Below are 19,081 nucleotides of genomic sequence, written 5' to 3' on the forward strand. Positions count from 1 at the left end.
AATCATTTATACATAATTATTGTAACAATGAAGCACTTTTTTTTTATTACATTATTTTCACTGGAGTTCCTCTTTAAAGCAAACCTGAAGTGATTTTGAAAAAAACGGGTACGAGCCTAATGCTGAATACACACGGTGCGTTCCCGCACTCAATTTCCCGCTCGATTCCCGTCGATTCGTTTATTTCCAACATGTCCGATTTTCATTTAGATGGATCGTTAGATCGATTCGCATGTAAAGTATGCCAAATCGACCTAACGATCCATCGCAATGAAAACCGGACATGTTGGAAATAAACGAATCGACGGGAATTGAGCGGGAAATCGAGTGCGGAAATGCACCGTGTGTATTCAGCATAAGGCTCTGGGTTCTCACAGTGTTCCCCAACCCTGTCCTTAAGGCCCACCAACAGTGCATGTTTTGTGGAAATCCACAGAGGTAGTTAATCAGCTCTGCTGAGACAGTAATTGCCTCACCTGTGAATGTTTGTGGTTTCCTGCACAACATGCACTGTTGGTGGGCCTTGAGGACAGGGTTGGGAAGCTCTGCTATAGAGCCTTCTCATTCCTCTCCCGATCCCCTCGTTCCATCACTGCTACCCCCGTTCAAATCTGCCGCCACGGGAGGCTTGGTTAGCACTTGGGCTCCCGCACTGGAAGAGAGCAGTCTCCACTCTCCAACCCATGGATCGGAGACTGCTGCCGGGGGAGGCAGCACTGAAACTTGGGGAACGTAGGAGGAACGGGATGGCTCTATATGACCCAGAGCCTTCCCTCTCCATAGGGGAGTATCTTATTTATTTTTTATTAAAGCATGCCATCCATAAATCGCTTTGCAGTGTGATTTGAATGGCAAACCATTGCAGGTATAAGCAGTGCTTTCCTCCCGACTCGCTTGTGGGGTAACTGCAGATTCGGTCTGCGTTTGGCCCTAATAGCAACGGGCCCTATAGCACACTGCAGGGGCCATAACAGACTTTATTCCTTGTTATCCGAAGTACTGAGACAGGCCAGTTAGACTTTAAATCCTGTAATTTTTAGAAGCTGTTACAGCCATACTATCCCAGGTATAACATACATTAATAAGTAGGTAAAAACCTTGCTACTTACTATATATATATATATATATATATATATATATATATATATATATATATATATATATATATATATATAATCTCCAGGCATTTTCCATCTGTACTGCCTCTGATTGAAGCCAATCCGGATGTCATTTCCTCCTTTATTTTTTTTCTCCTCTGCCTCAAATGGTGTATGCAGAACTTCACCGTCATATCTAGTTTACTTTGTAAACTCGCGAGCAGAACAGATCGGGTTTCAGCAGCTTCTGCAGAGGGGTGAGGTGATTTATCTTCTATTTCCCTTCTCAGCCTTGTGTCACACTGAACTGCCCTCAGCCAATCAGCAAAGAGCAGGAATGTGGGAGGGGAAGAAGGGAAGATGATACGCTTCCCTCTCCCCGGCAATGTATAAGAGAAGAGCCAGGCTGACAGAAATGATTAATTACAGCAGACATTTATAATTCTATATTGGAATGCTTGCACTGCAGCGTGAGGATGTAGACCACATAATAAACAGAGCAGTGGGTAATAGGAATTTGATTTTATGGCAGTGAATCTCTCTTTAAAGGATACCACAACTGAACATAAGACTTGAAACGAAAAAAACACAGGGAGATCGGGAGCCCGATCTGGTGTATTACCGTTGGACTAATGTCAGGTTAGTAGTAGAGTAAGAGTAATACTCACAAGTGTGGGTTGCTGTAGGCAACCACTCGTCTCGGCATGTGGGGGAGTACCGCCCTCACTCGGCCTTTTACCGTCCGGTACGGTCGTCGCTCCCGAAAAATTCAGATATGACAGGGTGTTCCCGGTATCTGTAGATCCTCTGGGAGGATGTAGCATGAGCTTAAAGGTAGTTGGAGGCGCCCGTGTCTGATCAGGTGGACCTTCTGGTAAGGTCCCTGGGTTGTATGTGAACACTAATATCACAGTTCTATATTTATAGAGATAGCCTACCTTGTTAGTAGTAATCAAACCGTATAAAAGGAAATTCAGAATTTATTTGTGCACATCGACAACGCGTTTTACGGTCGCAGCCGCTTCATCAGGTCAAATATACGTGCTTGTTAGTCCTGCAGTCGGCCTGGGCGCCATATGCTAATTATGTGACGCTCGGTGTAATGGAGCGCACACGCAGAGCAGAGGGGACAGCAGCTTCTGAGCCTCGCACTGTGCGACGGCCAGAAATGAAGGGGGAAGGACATACTGCGCACACAGGGCGCAGTATGTCCGGGGCAGAGGTCAAGCAAGTCGCCGCACACCGGAGTGTATAGAGTGTGAACGGCGGCGGGAGGAACAGTCGGTATGTGCGTATTACAACCTATACAGTGCTGCACTCATTTTAACCACACATGTTCAGTTGTGGTATCCTTTAAATGAGGTTTCAATGGAGTCGTTTACCCAGCACATCCCACAGGAGCTCACTTGACTGAGATATGGGAGATTTGAAGGCCAAAGAACACATGGATTAGGCCACCGCCTCCCATTGCTGCATGGTCCATTTCTGATGCTCACAGGTGCAATTTGGGTGCTGTCAGCAGTGGACAGAAGGGCCAGCATGGTCACTCTGACTAGTCACTGGCAACACAAGCCAATCCGCAGCAGACAGCAATGTGCCTGGAGTTCTCTCCTCTTTCTGTCAATGCCAGCACTAAGCTTTTCAGCATTTTTTTCTGTCCCAGCTCTCGTGTCAGTTTCTGGAAGATTTAGTAGTCAGAAGCAGCAGGCAGAGCTTGTAGTGTTCCCGATGGACTCTGCTGTCTCAGCTGGCTTTATCTGAAAATGCCAAGCAATGCCTCTTCCATCTCAATGAGAACATGAAGTAGAGAGTGCCGAATTCTGATAGAGATTTTCTTTCTATGAAAACGGGTTGCTTAGTCATGTAATACTTTTCTGTTCTTTTACCAAATGTTCAGTGAAAATGTTTTATCTTGAAATAATAATTATAAAGCCGATTTGTTGTATGGTGACACACATTGAAGGCAGACTGGTGGGGGTCGTCTTTACGCAATAGATACAAATTTGATTGACAATGATAAAAAAAAAAAAAAAATTACACTCATGCAAAATTTAAACCATTCTGGGCTTAAAGAGAACCCGTACTGAGTAAAAATATTTAAAATAAACACACGAGGTAACTTCAGATGAACATTACATAGTTACCTTGCCATCAGTTCCTCTCAGAAGCTCCCCATTTTCTTCTGACAATAATCCCTTCCAGTTCTGACAACATTTTGTCAGATCTGAAATATATCAGTTGCTGTCAGTAAAATATCAGTTGCTGTCAGTTATAGCTGAGAGGAAAACTGATGTACCAGGTAATGTCCATGTTTCCCTATGGCTCAAGTGGGCGATGTTACAGTTTAACTGTGTGCTGACCAGAAAGCTGGAGGACGAAAAATTCCCTTGATCCCAGTGAACAAACAGGACGCGGGACAGGAGAAAGACACTGAGGAGTAGACTACATGGAAGGTATGTATGACTTGTGTATGCTTATTTTGACTTTTAATTCTCAGTGCAGGAGACTTGCGCCTGCGCAGTAGAGCAGACCCAACGGTGATAGGCTATTTCCGCCTATCTCCGGGGCGGAGAGCTGATACTGCGCCTGCACTGGAGCCGGAAAGGTAAATATTTATTTACATCCCGCTGTTCGGGAGCTTTATCTCTGCCGCGCGGGACCGAGGAGGACGGGGGAAGCCTCAATAGGATCCGGAGGCTGCCTTCACCCCAGGGGAGGTTTTTCTCAGTACAGGTTTTCTTTCATGTTTTGGCAGATCCGTGTATAGTTGGAGCAGCAGGTGTTTTTTCTAATTTTATTAGCAGCAAATTGTTTTGGTGCTCACCCAAAAGCAATAACGTCATTACATCAAATCACACAATGTATCCCAAGCAACAAATTGTTACAACAGAGACCTATTCCTGAGAAGTGTTGTGGGGAAACGTACTCTCTACTATGCTACAAATAGCCGATTGATAACCTTTATATTACGAGACTCTTATCAAAGCAGACTGACAAGGGGTTCAGCTTAGTTTACAATGGGTACATCAGCCCTCTTGGAATATTCAGATAGTTAAGGTTTTTTGCTAACACAGTAGCTCATCTCCTTCAGTTGGCGACTCACCGGTCTGGTGACCAGAAATGGTCATGGTCTTTCAGGGCTTATGGCCACCCCTCGCCTATACGTCTTCTCATTTTGCATTTTATTTTGGTGTCTGATAACAACCTTCCTACACCCATGTTTGAGCCCGTCCAATGCCCTCACGGCTAGCCCCTCTGCTGCCAGTGAGACACCAGGCAGTTTGGGATCCCCAAATGACTTTTTAATGTGGTTCTTGGACTCATTAAGCAATCAGGCCTTCAGGCATTAAATGAGACACAGGCCGTGCAATAGGAGCCTTGGCTTTACTTTTATGACTGAAATTCAAGGTGACTCGCTGGATAAATGGTGGCTTTTTATCTGTAAAGCTTAGTTATATGCCTATCTCTATTACTAATTAGCTCCAGCACAAACTTTACTTAAAACTGAACATCAGTTGCAGACATGGAGCGATTTGCCTGTGTGCAGCCCCCACCATCTCAATACACATACACTGTACTTCAAATGCTGCTTTCAATTTCTCTTTTATAAGCCAATTTTACAACTACATCCAGAGCTGTTAATGCAAACCTGAAGCGGAAAAAAAACACATTTAAAGGAATACTGTAGGGGGTCGGGGGAAAATGAGTTGAACTTACCCGTGGCTTGTAATGGTCCCCCGCAGACATCCTGTGCCCGCGCAGCCACTCACCGATGCTCCGGCCCCGCCTCTGGCTCACTTCTGGAATTTCCGACTTTAAAGTCAGAAAACCCTTGCGCCTGCGTTGCCGTGTCCTCGTTCCCGCTGATGTCCCCAGGAGTGTATAGCACAAGCCCAGTATGGTCTGGGCCTGCGCAGTATGCTCCTGGTGACATCAGCAGGATCGAGGACACGGCAATGCAGGCGCAGTGGTTTTCAGACTTTAAAGTCAGAAATTACAGAAGTGAACCGGAGGCGGGGCCGGAGCATCGGTGAGCGGCTGCGCGGGCACAGGATGCCTGTGGGGCACCATTACAAGCCCTGGGTAAGTTCAACTCATTTTCCCCCGACCCCCCTACAGTATCCCTTTAAAGGAGCCTCCTGCGCAGGAAGCTCCTGGTAACGTCAGCTGGAGCGAGGACGTGTATGCGACAAACATGCAAAAACTGGAAGAAAGCCGCGGCGGGGGAACAGAGGATTGTTTTGTCTCGGCGTGGGCGCAGTATATTTGCGGGGGCCCAGTAGAAGCCCCAGGTAGGTTAGAGAGCCTGAGGTGGGCTCATTTAATGGAAAAAAAAAAAAACCCTAGGCTACCTGATCCAGGGGGCTGGGCAGATCAGGTAGCCGCCATCCACGCTGATTTCCGCCGCTCCTGAGGCCTGCAAAGGCCCACTTTCACTTTCGTGACTTCTGGGTCACAGCTCTGGAAGGAGAGAGAATTCCAGAGAGAGCTGTCCAATGGCAGCTCTGGAAAGTTTGCAGGGAATCCCCTTCCTCCCATTAGCCTCTGCGTCGCCAATTTTGGTGGGGGGGGGGGGGGTCTGGGCTGGGCTGGGCGGCCTTTGGGGGTCACAGAGGCATGTCACGAGGCAGGGAACATTCCTCTGTGTCCCGTCTGCTCCAGATGCTATTATTACTACTTGACCGACCACTATTGTAGTTCCTGCTGTGAGCAACAGTTGCCGTTCGACATCCTTTACTCATCAACTCCACCCCAATTTTCATTGGACAGACGTAGGTGCCCATCCATGCACTGGCCATGGGTAACCAGCCAGTAACCAGCCACTCAAAGGAATCACAAAATAATGTTTAAAGTGATAAACGTCAGCGAAAACAATAACACTTGGCGTGCTTTTATGTGCTTTTCCTCTCAAAAATGTCTGTGTAAGTTGGCTCTACATGTGAAAACTAGCCCAGGCTTTTTAAAGTACATGAACCATGGTCCTATATGCATACAGCATAGTGTGTTGATGGTAAGCACATTGGTGGCTTAGAGCTTTGCACACACCGTCAATTTTGATTGGCCAACCACTGACCACTCTTGCCATCACTATGCAGTATGAGAGTTTACCTACCCAATCTACTTATAGGATTCAAAATCTGTTAAACACCCCTGCCCCCGATGCTGGATTAAAAAAAATTTGAAAAAAAGTCCTCTGTCCAAATATTTATGGACCTAACTGTACTACATAGAGGTGGTAAAATTGGTCAGTAAATGAAGGGGTTTGCTAGGCTTTATACCTCCACTGTGCCTTACCAACCAAAGGCAGAACAGGTGGACCAGCACCCAGGCAAACCACTGTGTTGTTGTCAAGATTGGCAACCTGACTGTCCAAAATGGCAGCTTCGGCTTTTAGCATGCCTACGTGCTTGGCATGCTCAGTGATTTAGTAGTTAGCACTCTTGCCTTGCAGCGTTGGGTCCCTGGTTTGAATCCATGCCAGGGCATTATTTTCGGAGGGTTTGTATGTTCTTTCCGTGTCTGTGTGGGTTTCCTCCGGGTACTACGGTTTCCTCCCACATCCCAAAAGCGTACAATTGGCTTCCTCCTAAATTGGCCCTAGACACTGATACATACACTACATGATACACACATAGACCTATGACTTTGGTAGGGATTAGATTGTGAGCCCCACTGAGGGACCGTTAAGTGACATGGCAAAATAGTACCGTATATACTTGAAAACTGGGCTGCAGAAAGGGGGGGGGGATAATTGCGTCACTTGGAGGGGGCCTGGAGGAGTTATTGGCTGCACTTATGGGACAGGAGGGGTTAATGGCTGCAATACTGTATGCAATGCAGTCATTAACCCCTCCTGGTTCCCAAGTGCAGCCATTAACTTTGCTGGTTAGACTTATACTTGAGTCAATAAAAAATTCCAGCATAAGGTCGTCAAATGTTGTAGTGGACTTACACATGAGGTCAACTTGTATTTTCCCCCAGCCCTTTTCCTTGTTAATAGTTGTGGCCAGGACTTTCAGACCTGTGTTTTCTTGGCATTTCCTTTATCAAGTGTAAATTGCTGTAAATGGGAATGTCACTAGTAGTTACACTTATTACTCAGTGTTTCCCGTGACTCGTGTATAAGTCGACCCCTATTCTTTTATTTAGTGAATCAGACTTACATTTCTAGACTTCTAGTCGAGTATATATGTACAAAGCTACGGAAGATGTTGGCACTATATAAATGCTATAAAGGCTTATGGTCAATGCCATAGCATTATCCTTTTGATTGTTGCACTTAAGTTGGTGACAGATATTCTTTGAGACAGTTTGTTGTGTTGCAGTGGTAGTAGCGATGGTAAATCAGATGCAAATAATGCAGCGATTATTGGCATCTCATTCATTATCTCTGATAGCCAGGGTCATTTTGTCTGAATAGCTGCACTACCACGTCCCACAGATGAAATTCAGCAGCAGCCCTACAGCTTTTACCTCATTTTTGTGGACAAGAACTAGAATAGGCCTTGAGGCAAGGAACACCTCCCCCCTCCTGTCTACACAGCAGATTTTTACAAGGTAATGCATTAGCTGTGTCCTTGCATTAATCCTATGTTCCCTTACGAGGCCCATGCATTAGGGTATATGTTGCGTGGCATTACGCATTTTCCATGCATGTCACGGTATCTGTGCTACGGTCTATTTGCAGGAAAATTGGATTGCTCTATTTATAGCTCAGTGTGATTATGACGAGCTTGCCTGACGTGGCTGTGTTCTCTGTCTGTAAAGGTTATGCCTTCCTGCTCTTTCAAGAGGAAAGTTCCGTACAAGCGCTGATTGATGCCTGCTTGGAAGAAGACGGCAAGCTCTACCTGTGTGTCTCCAGCCCCACCATCAAGGACAAACCTGTGAGGCTCTGCTGTTATTCATTGCTCAAAAAAAGATGCTAATTGTTCACTTGCCAAAAAAGGTTGGACAACCTGAGGTTATTTAGCTTGGAAAAAATATGGCTAAGGGGTGACCTGTTTATCCTGTATAAGTACATCAGAGGGCAATACAAAAGCTTGTCAGGTGAGCTTTTTGTCTCTAGGGTTGTACAACGGACAAGGGGACATGATCTGCGTATGGAGGAAAAAAGGTTTTGCCATCTTTTTAAGAAGGGGCTCTTAACAGTAAAGGTGGCCATACACTCATCGATTTTATTTGATTCCTTACAGATCCATCTGCTGGTAATCTGTTTCCCAAAATGTCAGATCGATCGATGTTTGATCCATTTTAAACAAAAATCGTTTGAATGAATTAATCAGACACGATGGAAAATGGAAAATCAAATGCCATCAATGGCAGTGCAAAAGCATTGGCAGATCGATGGCCTATAGCTCTGCACTGCATCGAACAGTACAACTCTGCAGTTTGATCGATAATTCCATGGATTCCCCACTGGAATCTATTGGAAATTGAAGTGCATTGTATGGTAGGAATCGATTCATTTTGAATCGATTGTTTTCGGAAAGGAATCGATCATTTTGAACAGTGAGTGAAAATCTGTAAGTGTATGGCCAGCTTAAAGCGAGTCTGAAGCGAGAATAAATCTCGCTTCAGACCTCCTAAATAGCAGGGGCATTTGTGCCCCTGCTACAACTTCTCTATCCCGCGTCTTAACGGGGGTCCCTGTCCCCTCAAATCCCCTCCGTAATGCGGGGGAGCGCTTCCGCATTGGGGCAGGGCTAACCGCCGCAGCCCTGCCCCACGCGCGTCTGTCAGCGCGTATCTCCGCCTCTCCCCGCCCCTCTCAGTCTTCCTTCACTGAGAGGGGCGGGGGAGAGGCGGCGATGCGCCGCTGACAGACGCGCCTGGAGGCAGGGCTGCAGCCGTTAGCCCTGCCTCCAGGAGCGACCAAATGCACGACCAAGTCGTGCTGGGGTGGGTTTGAGGGTGAAGGGACCCCCTTTGTGCGGCGCGATAGAGGCAGTTTAGCAGGGGCACACGTGCCCCTGCCAACTTTGAGCTCTGAAGCGAGATTTATTCTCGCTTCAGAGTCTCTTTAAGAGTTGTTAAAATGTGTGATATAAGAATAATCACAGAAAACCATTGTGACAGTCTATATCTGCATTTGAAGGGGGCTTGGATGCTTTCCTTGCATGAAGGACATCCATGACTAGAATTACTAGGCAATTCCCAGTAGTGACGATCCAGGGATTTTATCCACCTGCCTCCTGGAGTTGGGAAGGAATTGTTTACCCTTAAAAATTAACTGACCTAAGCCTTGTAAAGGGTTCTTTTTTTGAAAGGGGGGGTTGTTTGAGATATGTGAGGGTGCAGGACAGAAATGTACCTAATGTTGACTTATTTGTTTTTTATTTTATTCTGATTGGTTGAAAAATAAAGTCCATCAAATCCAAACTAACGATGTAGGTATGCAATAACTAAAGCTGACCATACTCTATTCGACCATGGAAAGATGCTTTTGTTTTCTGATTGATTCTTTGGTCTATTCCTACATTGAGATCAGCCTTTCATAAGGATACCTTGCTGTGCTTTGATTGCTGGGCTGTGGAGTCGGGGCAATTTTGGGCACCCGGAGTTGGAGTCGGTGATTTCATAAACTGAGGAGTCGGATGATTTTTGTACAAAATCCACAGCCCTGTTAAGTATTAGGCTAAGGAGTTGAGGAGTCTGAGCCATTTTGTGGGTACCCGGAGTTGGAGTCATGGTTTCATAAACTGAGGAGTTGGAGTCGAAAATGTTTGTCCCGACTCCACAGCCCTGTTTGTTTGTGCTTCAATACTGCAATCGGCTACTGAATCAAAGTAAAAATGATACAGCCTCGGGACTATGCAACACCAGAACCTTTTTAGTAATTTCCTTTAATTTGATCCCAACATTGAGGTTCCTGTTGCAATTAGAAGCCCAGCCTGTTATCCTGATGTACCACGGGAGGTGCTGAAGGCTCTCCCACCTGAAAATAGTAGAAAGGTTGTAAGAATTAGAATAAAGAATTAGAATAAAAGTTGGCAGCATCTGTTCTTTCTCATTCCTGTTGGAGTTGCATTACTGCAGCATGCTGTAGCTTTGTGTTTATGATGTTGTGTCCTCGCAGGTCCAGATCCGACCCTGGAACCTCAGTGACAGTGACTTTGTGATGGACGGCTCTCAACCTTTAGATCCAAGGAAAACAATATTTGTCGGGGGAGTTCCGCGACCATTACGGGCTGGTAAGTATAGTCCACCTTGATCAAGATATGTTCGATGAAATGGAACTTCTGTTCTTTGAGGTTCTTAAATACCCCTTGTGATTCCTAAGCGATAATGGTATAATCTGTAACATCTACAGTAGATACTCACCAAAGGAAACTAGCCTATGTTATGATGAAGTTTGATATATTCATTGGTGTTCGCACTCAGTGACTATCTAAAGTTCTCCATAGCCTCCTTTTTCTGGTGTGGCACATGAAAAAAAAACCAATAATCTGGGTAAGGCCTTGGTAATTTTGAGATGCATGCATTTGTTTTTAATCTCTACCTCAGTCCATGAAAGGAAATCCGTATATTTGCCTTTACAGTACTGTGACCAATCTTATATTACATATTATTTCTTACCTACACTCTGTTTTGCCTGCTTGGAGGTGGCCCCAAAGCCAAGATGTACCGTATGAGTGGATTATCCATGGTTCTTATCAGTGCTCAGACTGAGTAGAGAGACCAGATCTTCTTGCTGTGATGCAGTTTGGCCAGACCCCACCTCTAGCATATCCGAACGAATATCTAAAGGGCAACACGGTGGTGTAGTGGTTAGCACTCTCACCTTGTAGTGCTGGGTCCCCGGTTCAAATCCCAGGCACTATCATGCATTGAGTTTGTATGTTCTCCATATGTAGGATGATTTTTGAACCAAATACATAGCCTTTGTAAAAATTAGACTAAGGAGTCTGAGTCGAGAAGTCGGAGCAATTATGGGTACCTGGAGTCGGTAGTTTCATAAACTGAGGAGTTGGTGTCGGATGATTTTTGTATCAACTCCACAGCCCAGGTTTTCTCAGGGCACTCCGGTTTCCTCCCATATTCCAAAAACATACAGATAAGTAAATTGTCCCTAGACTACGATACATGCACTACACGATACATACCAAGACAAATGACTATGGTAGGGAGTAGATTGTGAGCCCCTCTGAGGGACAGTTAAGGTAGCCATACAGATAGATCCCTCTCTGATCGAATCTGATCAGAGAGGGATCGTATGGCTACCTTTACTGCAAACAGATTGTGAATTGATTTCAGCCTGAAACCGTTCACAATCTGTGGTGGTGGTGGTGCTGCCGCGCCTCATCCCCCCCCCCCCCATACATTACCTGTTCCGCCGGCGCGACTCCCCAGGTCTCCGGTGTCATCTCCTCCACTCTGGTCTGGTCTCCGGGTCCAGCATGCTTCACTTCTTCCTGTCTGGGGGAAGTTTAAACAGTAGAGCGCCCTCTACTGTTAAAACTTCCTGCCAGGACAGGAAGAAGTGCAGCATGCTGGACCCGGAGACCAGACCAGAGCGGAGAAGACAGCAGAGACCTGGGGAGTCGCGCCGGCGGAGCAGGTAATGTATTGCAGCTGTATTGCGTCGGTCGTCGGGCACTCGAACGCCGCTAGCGACGCGCTCCCTACCCGCAGGCGATCGACGGTAATTTCCCGCACGGAGCGATCGACTGGTTCGATCTATTTCGGGATGAAATAGATCGAAATTTAGCGTGTAGCGTTTACGATGTGACAGCAGATTCGATCCCAGTGATCGAATCTGCTGTCGATCGGCTGGGAATCGGCCTAGTGTATAGCCAGCTTTAGTGTCAAGACCATATACTCTACAGCGCTGCAGAAGATGTCGGCGGTGTATAATAATAAAACTAAATGATCTGCACTGACAGGACGCTGTTGAAGTATTAGCTTTTCTGCCCACTTTATTCTGATACTGCTGCCCACTATCCGATACCATATTCAAGTTTTTTTTACACCTTTGCAATAAAAAAATGTTCTATAATAATTCTCACTTTCTTGTTCTTTCAGTTGAATTGGCGATGATCATGGATCGGCTCTATGGGGGCGTCTGCTATGCCGGCATCGATACGGATCCGGAACTGAAGTACCCAAAAGGGGCTGGTCGAGTGGCATTCTCCAACCAACAGAGCTACATTGCTGCAATCAGCGCTCGCTTCGTCCAGCTGCAACACAACGACATTGACAAGCGGGTAAGGAAAGGGGGGAGGGTGTCATTCACAAACCTGCAGTGACCAGATAATAGTGGTAGCCATTCAGTAATATCTGATGGTGAGAGGTTAAAGAGAAACTCCGACCAATAATTGAACTTTATCCCAATCAGTAGCGGATACCACCATTTACATGAGAAATCTATTCCTTTTCACAAATAGACCATCAGGGGGTGCTGTATGACTGATATTGTGGTGAAACCCCTCCCACAAATAAATTCTGAGTACGTACTCTTGGCAGTTTCCTGTCTGTGAACCTTGTTGCATTGTGGGAAATAGCTGTTTACAGCTGTTTCCAACTGCCAAAAAAAGCAAGCAGCAGCTACATCACCTGCCAGCAGTAAAAATGTCTCCATGTACTGTCTGAATGTAAATCGGGGAGAGGAAAGAATTTACAATGAGCAAACGCTGACTAAATGATTTATACATAATTAGTGTAAAAATTAAGCACTTTTTTATTACATTATTTTCACTGGAGTTCCTCTTTAATGTACTTAAGTGGCGGCTTGTACAACCAGAATTTACGCTCACCTACGTATCACTAGAGCGTCCTTTGTGATCACCTCATACAAAAATACATCATCAGTAGAAATGACCAATGAGATGCTGATAATTCTGGCTTGCATGCAGGTTTAATGCAAATCCTATGCAGCATGGAAGCATGCGCATCCAAATTCAGAAGGAAGTGCATCTTAGCAGCCCAGTTCGGAAAACTGTACAATTTTCACACCAGCCGGGAAGATGGCCATCTCATTTACCATCTCTATCCCCGTAGACCTGAAGGATTTCTTGCAACTGCATCACACCTCCCACAACCACAGATCAGCAGGATCGCATAACTTACATTGTAAGATTTTCATGACCGTTCCTCTTTAACACACATACAAATAAATACATTTCTCCCGCATTTATATCGGCTTTCAACTCAATTACTCCAGATACTTCTCCAGAGAAGCAGTTCTTAGAAGCCCACATAGCTGTGATCCTAAAACAGGGCAAAGATTCGCAAAAATGTTCCAATTCTAGGCCCATATTCCTTTTAAACTTGGATGCCAAACTTCTTGCTAAGATTTTGGCAAACAGATTGATGCCATATATACCCGATCTAGTCGATTTGGATCAAACTGGGTTTGTACCAGGTAGAGAGGCCAAGGACAATGTTATGAGGACTGTAAATCTAATAGCACATGCCAAGAAAACAGCTACAAAGGCCTTCCTGTTATCCACAGATGCCGAGAAGGACTTTGACAGGGTGGCGTGGGATTTTATCCATGCCACCCTGTCACGCCTCAATGTTGGAGCAGCAATGGAGAAATGGGTGTGACTCCTCTATTCTAACCCCTCGGCCAGGGTGAGGGCAAATGGGGTACTATCGTCCCCGTTTCAAATCACAAATTTCACAAGGCAGGGGTGTCCCCTCTCCCCACTGTTTTACATACTTACCTTGGAACCGTTCCTGAACGCCACCAGAGCGGATGAAAATACCCATGGACTGTGGATCAGCAGAGAATATCATGTGGTTGCTTGCTGCATTTGCAGATGATCTACTGTTCTTTCTTCAAGACCCACATATTTCCCTCCCTAATTTAACTCGGAAATTTGAAGAGTTTGGGACACGATCAAATCTTAAGATTAACTTTCACAAATCCAATGCTCTGAACATCTCCCTTGATGATACCATGGTTCATGATTGTCGTGCACGGTTTGCGTTCCTTTGGACCAAGGGCCCGCTTTGGTATTTGGGAATTGACATTACACCAAACTTAAAAGGTCTATTTGAGGCAAATTTTGTAAGGAGATCTACTTAGATGGGGATAGAAATCCAATCTATCATGGTTTTGTAGGATGGCTTCTGTCAAAATTAATCTGTTGCCTAGATTCCTATACATTAGCCAATGCTTACCTATTGACTTACCAGCCTCCTTCTTACGTTCCCTGCAATCTCAGATTAACAAATTGATATGGGACCATAAACCACCACGTATTAAACGTTCCATCTTATCCCTACCAAAAGAGGCTGGAGGGATGGGCCTACCGGACCTCCTCAAATACCACCTAGCGTCTCAATTCTCTAGGGTAATAGAATGGTCTAATGTCCCTTCCCCCAAGAAGTGGGTCTCTATTGAACAAGAAACAGCCCAATGCCCTGCTTAAGCTCTTAGCTGGTCAGACGCCACAAGCCAAAAAAAAGAAGGCACTGGGAAACCCTCTTATATTGGCTACAATTAAAAGTATGAGGAGATATCTTCCAGCAATGGGACTAGCATCGTTCCCGGGTAAACTTACACCGTTATCAGCCAACCCAGGCTTCCTATCTGCGGAGGATATCCCCTTTTTACAATCTTGGCCAGAAGACAAAACGCCCCAGAGTACTAGATTTTATCTCGGGTGGGCAAGTTAAAACTATGTCCGACATTTCTACTCTTAATGACAGAATCCGCCTTTCCAATTGGCAGTACTTCCACATACGCTCTTATCTAAACTCTCTCAACACAAAATTTGATTGGTCAAAACCTTTAACACTTTTTGAGAATCTGGTAGTAAATAAGGCTCCAAATAGTCACCTTCTTTCCCAGATATATCAGATGTTATTGTTATCCTCTTGTCTCACTAAATTGAAATCCCAAGAAAGTTGGGAAAAAGATTTGGGCTCTAAGTGAAGACCAATGGGAGAAAATTCTTATATTAAACCACAAGGGGTCCTTGAATGCCTCCACGCAAGAATTAGGATATAAAATACTCACCAGATGGTATAGAACTCCAAAAATCTTACATAAGATCTTCCCCCTGGTTCCAGATAATTGTTGGAGATGTGGAGCAGCTAATTGTGGTATCTTGCACATCTTCTGTTCTTGTCCCTCTCTCGACACATATTGGAAATCAATACACAAACTTATAGAAAAGATTACATGTTCCGAGTTGGATTTTACCCCAGGTGTCATTCTCCTACACGACACACACACAGGTACAAAATTGTACAAAAAATCCCTGACTATCCACCCCCTAAATGCAGCTAAAGCCTTGATACCCCTAAATTGGAAATCCCTCAATCCACCTTCAGTGAAGGCTTGGATGCAGAGAGTTGATGCAACCGAAACAATGGAAAGAATGATTCTCATGTCGCAGGATCGATCAGAACAATACACTATTACTTGCTCTGTTTGGAATGTGTTTCAGTGCTCTGATGAGTATAAGAATTTGACTTCTTGAATTAGACTTACTCTTTACCTATTTTCCTTTTCTCTTCTTACTATCTTTTTTTTTGGCACATGGGAAAACTCAGGTTCATAAGATCTATATATATGGTGTCCCTGGTGGATAACATAATTTACCAAACAGGTGATTATACACCTAGACAAGATTAGTCTGCCAAGTATACAGTCATATATAACTGAAGTTTTATTTTATTGGATAGGTTTGTACATTGCCTTTATAACCAGCTTTTATACTTCTTGAATGTAAACAATTATCACCGTACTTCAGTGTTCATATTGATATATTGTACCTGATCTTTATATTGTTTTATGCTAATAAACTTTGATAGTGAAAAAAAAATGTACAAAAAAAAAAAAATACATACATTTCCTCCAGAGCAAAATGAGCCATAAGTTACTTTTCTCCTATGTTGCTGTCACTTACGGTAAGTAGTAGAAATCTGACATTACCGACAGGTTTTGGACTAGCCCATCTTCTCATGGGGGGTTCTCAGAGTTTTCTTTATTTTTAAAAGCACTTAGTGAATGGCAGTTGCTCCGTCCAACTGCCAAAAAAGTGTACAGTGAGCAGGAAGGCTGTCCAGCATCTTTTTATTAATCATTTTTAGAGAATGTCTTTATAAAGACCATGCTGAGAATCCCCCATGAAGAGATGGACTAGCCCAAAACCTGTCGGCAATGTCAGATTTCTACTACCTACTGTAAGTGACAGCAACATTGGAGAATAGTAATTTATAGCTCATTTTATTCTGAGAGAAATGTACTTCTTATTTGTATGTGTTTTTAACTACCTGAAGACCGCTCCACGCCCATGGGCGTGATCTCGGCGGCAGCCCCAGGACCGCCTAACACCAATTGGTGTCAAGTCCTGGGGCTGCATTTTGCTGGAGAATCGCGCACAGGCTGCGTGCGCATCTCCTGCTCGGGGCAGTCTCCGCCGTCTTTACAGTTAGTACAGCGCTGCGGTCACCCTGGGGGACAAGAGCGATCGGCTCTCATAGGCAGAAGCCTATGACAGCCGATCGCCAGGATTGGCTGACTGGGGGGGGGAGGAAGGGGATTTAGAAAAAAAATGTATAGTAAAAAATTTTTTTTAAAAACTCCAACATAAATATTTATTAAAAAATAAACACAGGGGGTGATCAGACCCCACTAACAGCACTGTTGGTGGGGAGAAAAGGGGGGGGGGGGAGTCACTTGTGTGCTGTGTTGTGTGGCCCTGCAGTGAGGCCTTAAAGAGACACTGAAGCGAAAAAAAATATGATATAATGAATTGGTTGTGTACTATGAATAATTACTAGAAGATTAGCAGCAAAGAAAATATTCTCATATTTTTATTTTCAGGTATATAGTGTTTTTTCTAACATTGCATCATCCTTAAATATGTGCAGATTACACAACACTCAGCATTCAATGAACTCTCCTCTAGCAGAGGAAAAGTAAACAGTTCAATTACAGTTGAGATAATAAAAGTCAGATAACAGCCCTCTCCACCACTAAGTTAGTCGGAGAGTTAATGGCTTGTTTGCATAGAGATAACAACTGGAGTTTCTCAACTCTTCCTGTACTGGAAACAATTAGACTGATGTATCTGATCTTAATGTTGTTTTTCTTAGCTGTACTACACATACAAATCATATCATCATTTTTTTTTCGCTTCAGTGTCTCTTTAAAGCTGCAGTAGCCAATTAACAATAAGGCCTGGTCTTTAGGGGGGTTTAACACTGCGGTCCTAAAGTGGTAAAATTTTTAAAATTTTCGCGACAGTTCCTCTCTAACCACTTGAGGACCGCAGTATTAACTCCCCCTAAAGATCAGGCCCTTTTTCTTGAAATTGGCCACTGCAGCTTTAAGGCCAAGCTGCAGGGCTGTACAACTCCGCACCCAATTAAAATCCCCCCCCCCCTGTTCTCCCCACCAACAGAGCTTTCTGTTGGTGGGGTCTGATCGCTTCCCCATGTTGTTGTTTTTTTATAAATATTTATTTCTATTATTCTTAAATAAAAAGCTAATTGCTTTTTTATTATTATTTTTACTACCCTCCCTCCCCCCGCCAGCCAATCAGTGTGATCGACTGTCATAGGCTTCAGCCTATGGGAGCGGATCACTTCCGCATCTCCAGTGGTGACAGCCATGTCACACGGCTGTCCCCAGTACAGCACTGCTGCAGATCGCAGCGCTGTACAGCATAATTAGATGGCGATCGCCGCTGGGAGACTGAAGGCGGAGCTCTGCCTTCCAAGCAGGAGATGCGCACGCAGTCTGTGCGTGATCTCCTGCTTGCCCCATAGACAGCCGTTGGCGTGGAGTGGTCCTGGGGCTGCCGCACTGCTTACGCCAATTGGCGTGGAGCAGTCGGCAAGTAGTTAACTACTCCCAGAGTGCAATTCACAAACTTTTGGAGCCAGAGCCTTCTGTCATGCTGCCCCTACCTTTTGGAATGCCTTGGGACACTCAATCAAGACAGCTCCAACCCTGGAATTTAAATCAAAATCTAAAAAAAGCCACCTGTTAGGCTACGTTTCCACTAGTGCGGTGCAATTCTGTTGCAGCAAACGTGTAAACGAATTTGCATGTAGATGCAAATTCGTACGCTTTTGTATGCAAATTTTAGCACGAGAATGCATGCATTTTCTTTTTTGTAAGTATGCCATGTCACTGCCTGTGTGCTTTTACATTAACCTCTTTAGCGGTAACCCTGAGCTGAGCTCGGGGTAAGCCGCCGTGGAGTATTGCTCAGGCCCCGCTGGGCAGATTTGCATGATTTGCACGCCAATCTGCATGCAGAAAACACATGCAGATTCGCTCTAGTGGAAACGGGCCCTCCGTTTTATTTGGTGATCTTTCATGATCGCTCACTAAACTATCAACAAGTGCAATTGTTGTCTATTGTCTCTCCTGCCATGATCATTCAAAATGCTTACCAATAAGGATTTCAGATAACAGTAATTAAACGCCTGTATGTATCATGATGCAAACGTGTCTCAGGTGTCAGATCTGACCAGCAGAAAATTGAGATCGATGTTTTCAATCTAGATTGTTTAGCGGTCCACCTATTACCAGAACAAAATACTTTCAAAGAAAAGGTTTTGAACTCTGATTTTGATTAAAAAATGCTGAAGGTTCCTTTAAAAGCACCCCAGAACTCTTGCAAAGCACACAATGAAAAGTCTTTATTCTACATATAGGTAGTGAAGAATTCACTTCTCTGTCTTCCAGACTTCGAAGATTAGATCATAGTTTCTGATTTGCTCTTATCAGCAACTGTGAATATACAATACATTAACCTTTCTATAGCGTTTTTCTCCCATAGGACTCAAAGCACTTAAGGTGGCCATACACTGGTCGATGTGCCATTAGATCGACCAGCTGACAGATCCCTATCTGATCGAATCTGATCAGAGAGGGATCGTATGGCTGCCTTTACTGCAAACAGATTGTGAATCGATTTCAGCCTGAAACCGATTCACCATCTGCTGAGCTGCTCCTGCCGCCTGTCCCCCCCCCGTATACATTACCTGATGCTGGCTCCCGGGCATCTTCT

At 44.6% G+C, this 19,081-nt stretch overlaps 1 protein-coding gene across 12 annotated transcripts in view; it reads left to right on the top strand.

The window, feature by feature from the left end:
- The window catches only part of CPEB3 (cytoplasmic polyadenylation element binding protein 3), a 255,613-nt gene that overhangs the window by 230,361 nt on the left and 6,171 nt on the right, over window positions 1-19,081 (top strand). For all 12 annotated transcript variants that reach the window (XM_068257805.1, XM_068257804.1, XM_068257811.1 and 9 more), the window contains 3 exons: window positions 7,866-7,984; window positions 10,177-10,291; window positions 12,123-12,304. In XM_068257805.1, coding sequence (XP_068113906.1) covers window positions 7,866-7,984; window positions 10,177-10,291; window positions 12,123-12,304 — 416 coding nt within the window. The remainder of the gene's footprint in view (window positions 1-7,865; window positions 7,985-10,176; window positions 10,292-12,122; window positions 12,305-19,081) is intronic.

Source organism: Hyperolius riggenbachi, chromosome 10, assembly GCF_040937935.1.
Source record: "Hyperolius riggenbachi isolate aHypRig1 chromosome 10, aHypRig1.pri, whole genome shotgun sequence".
Classification (NCBI taxonomy): domain Eukaryota; kingdom Metazoa; phylum Chordata; class Amphibia; order Anura; family Hyperoliidae; genus Hyperolius; species Hyperolius riggenbachi.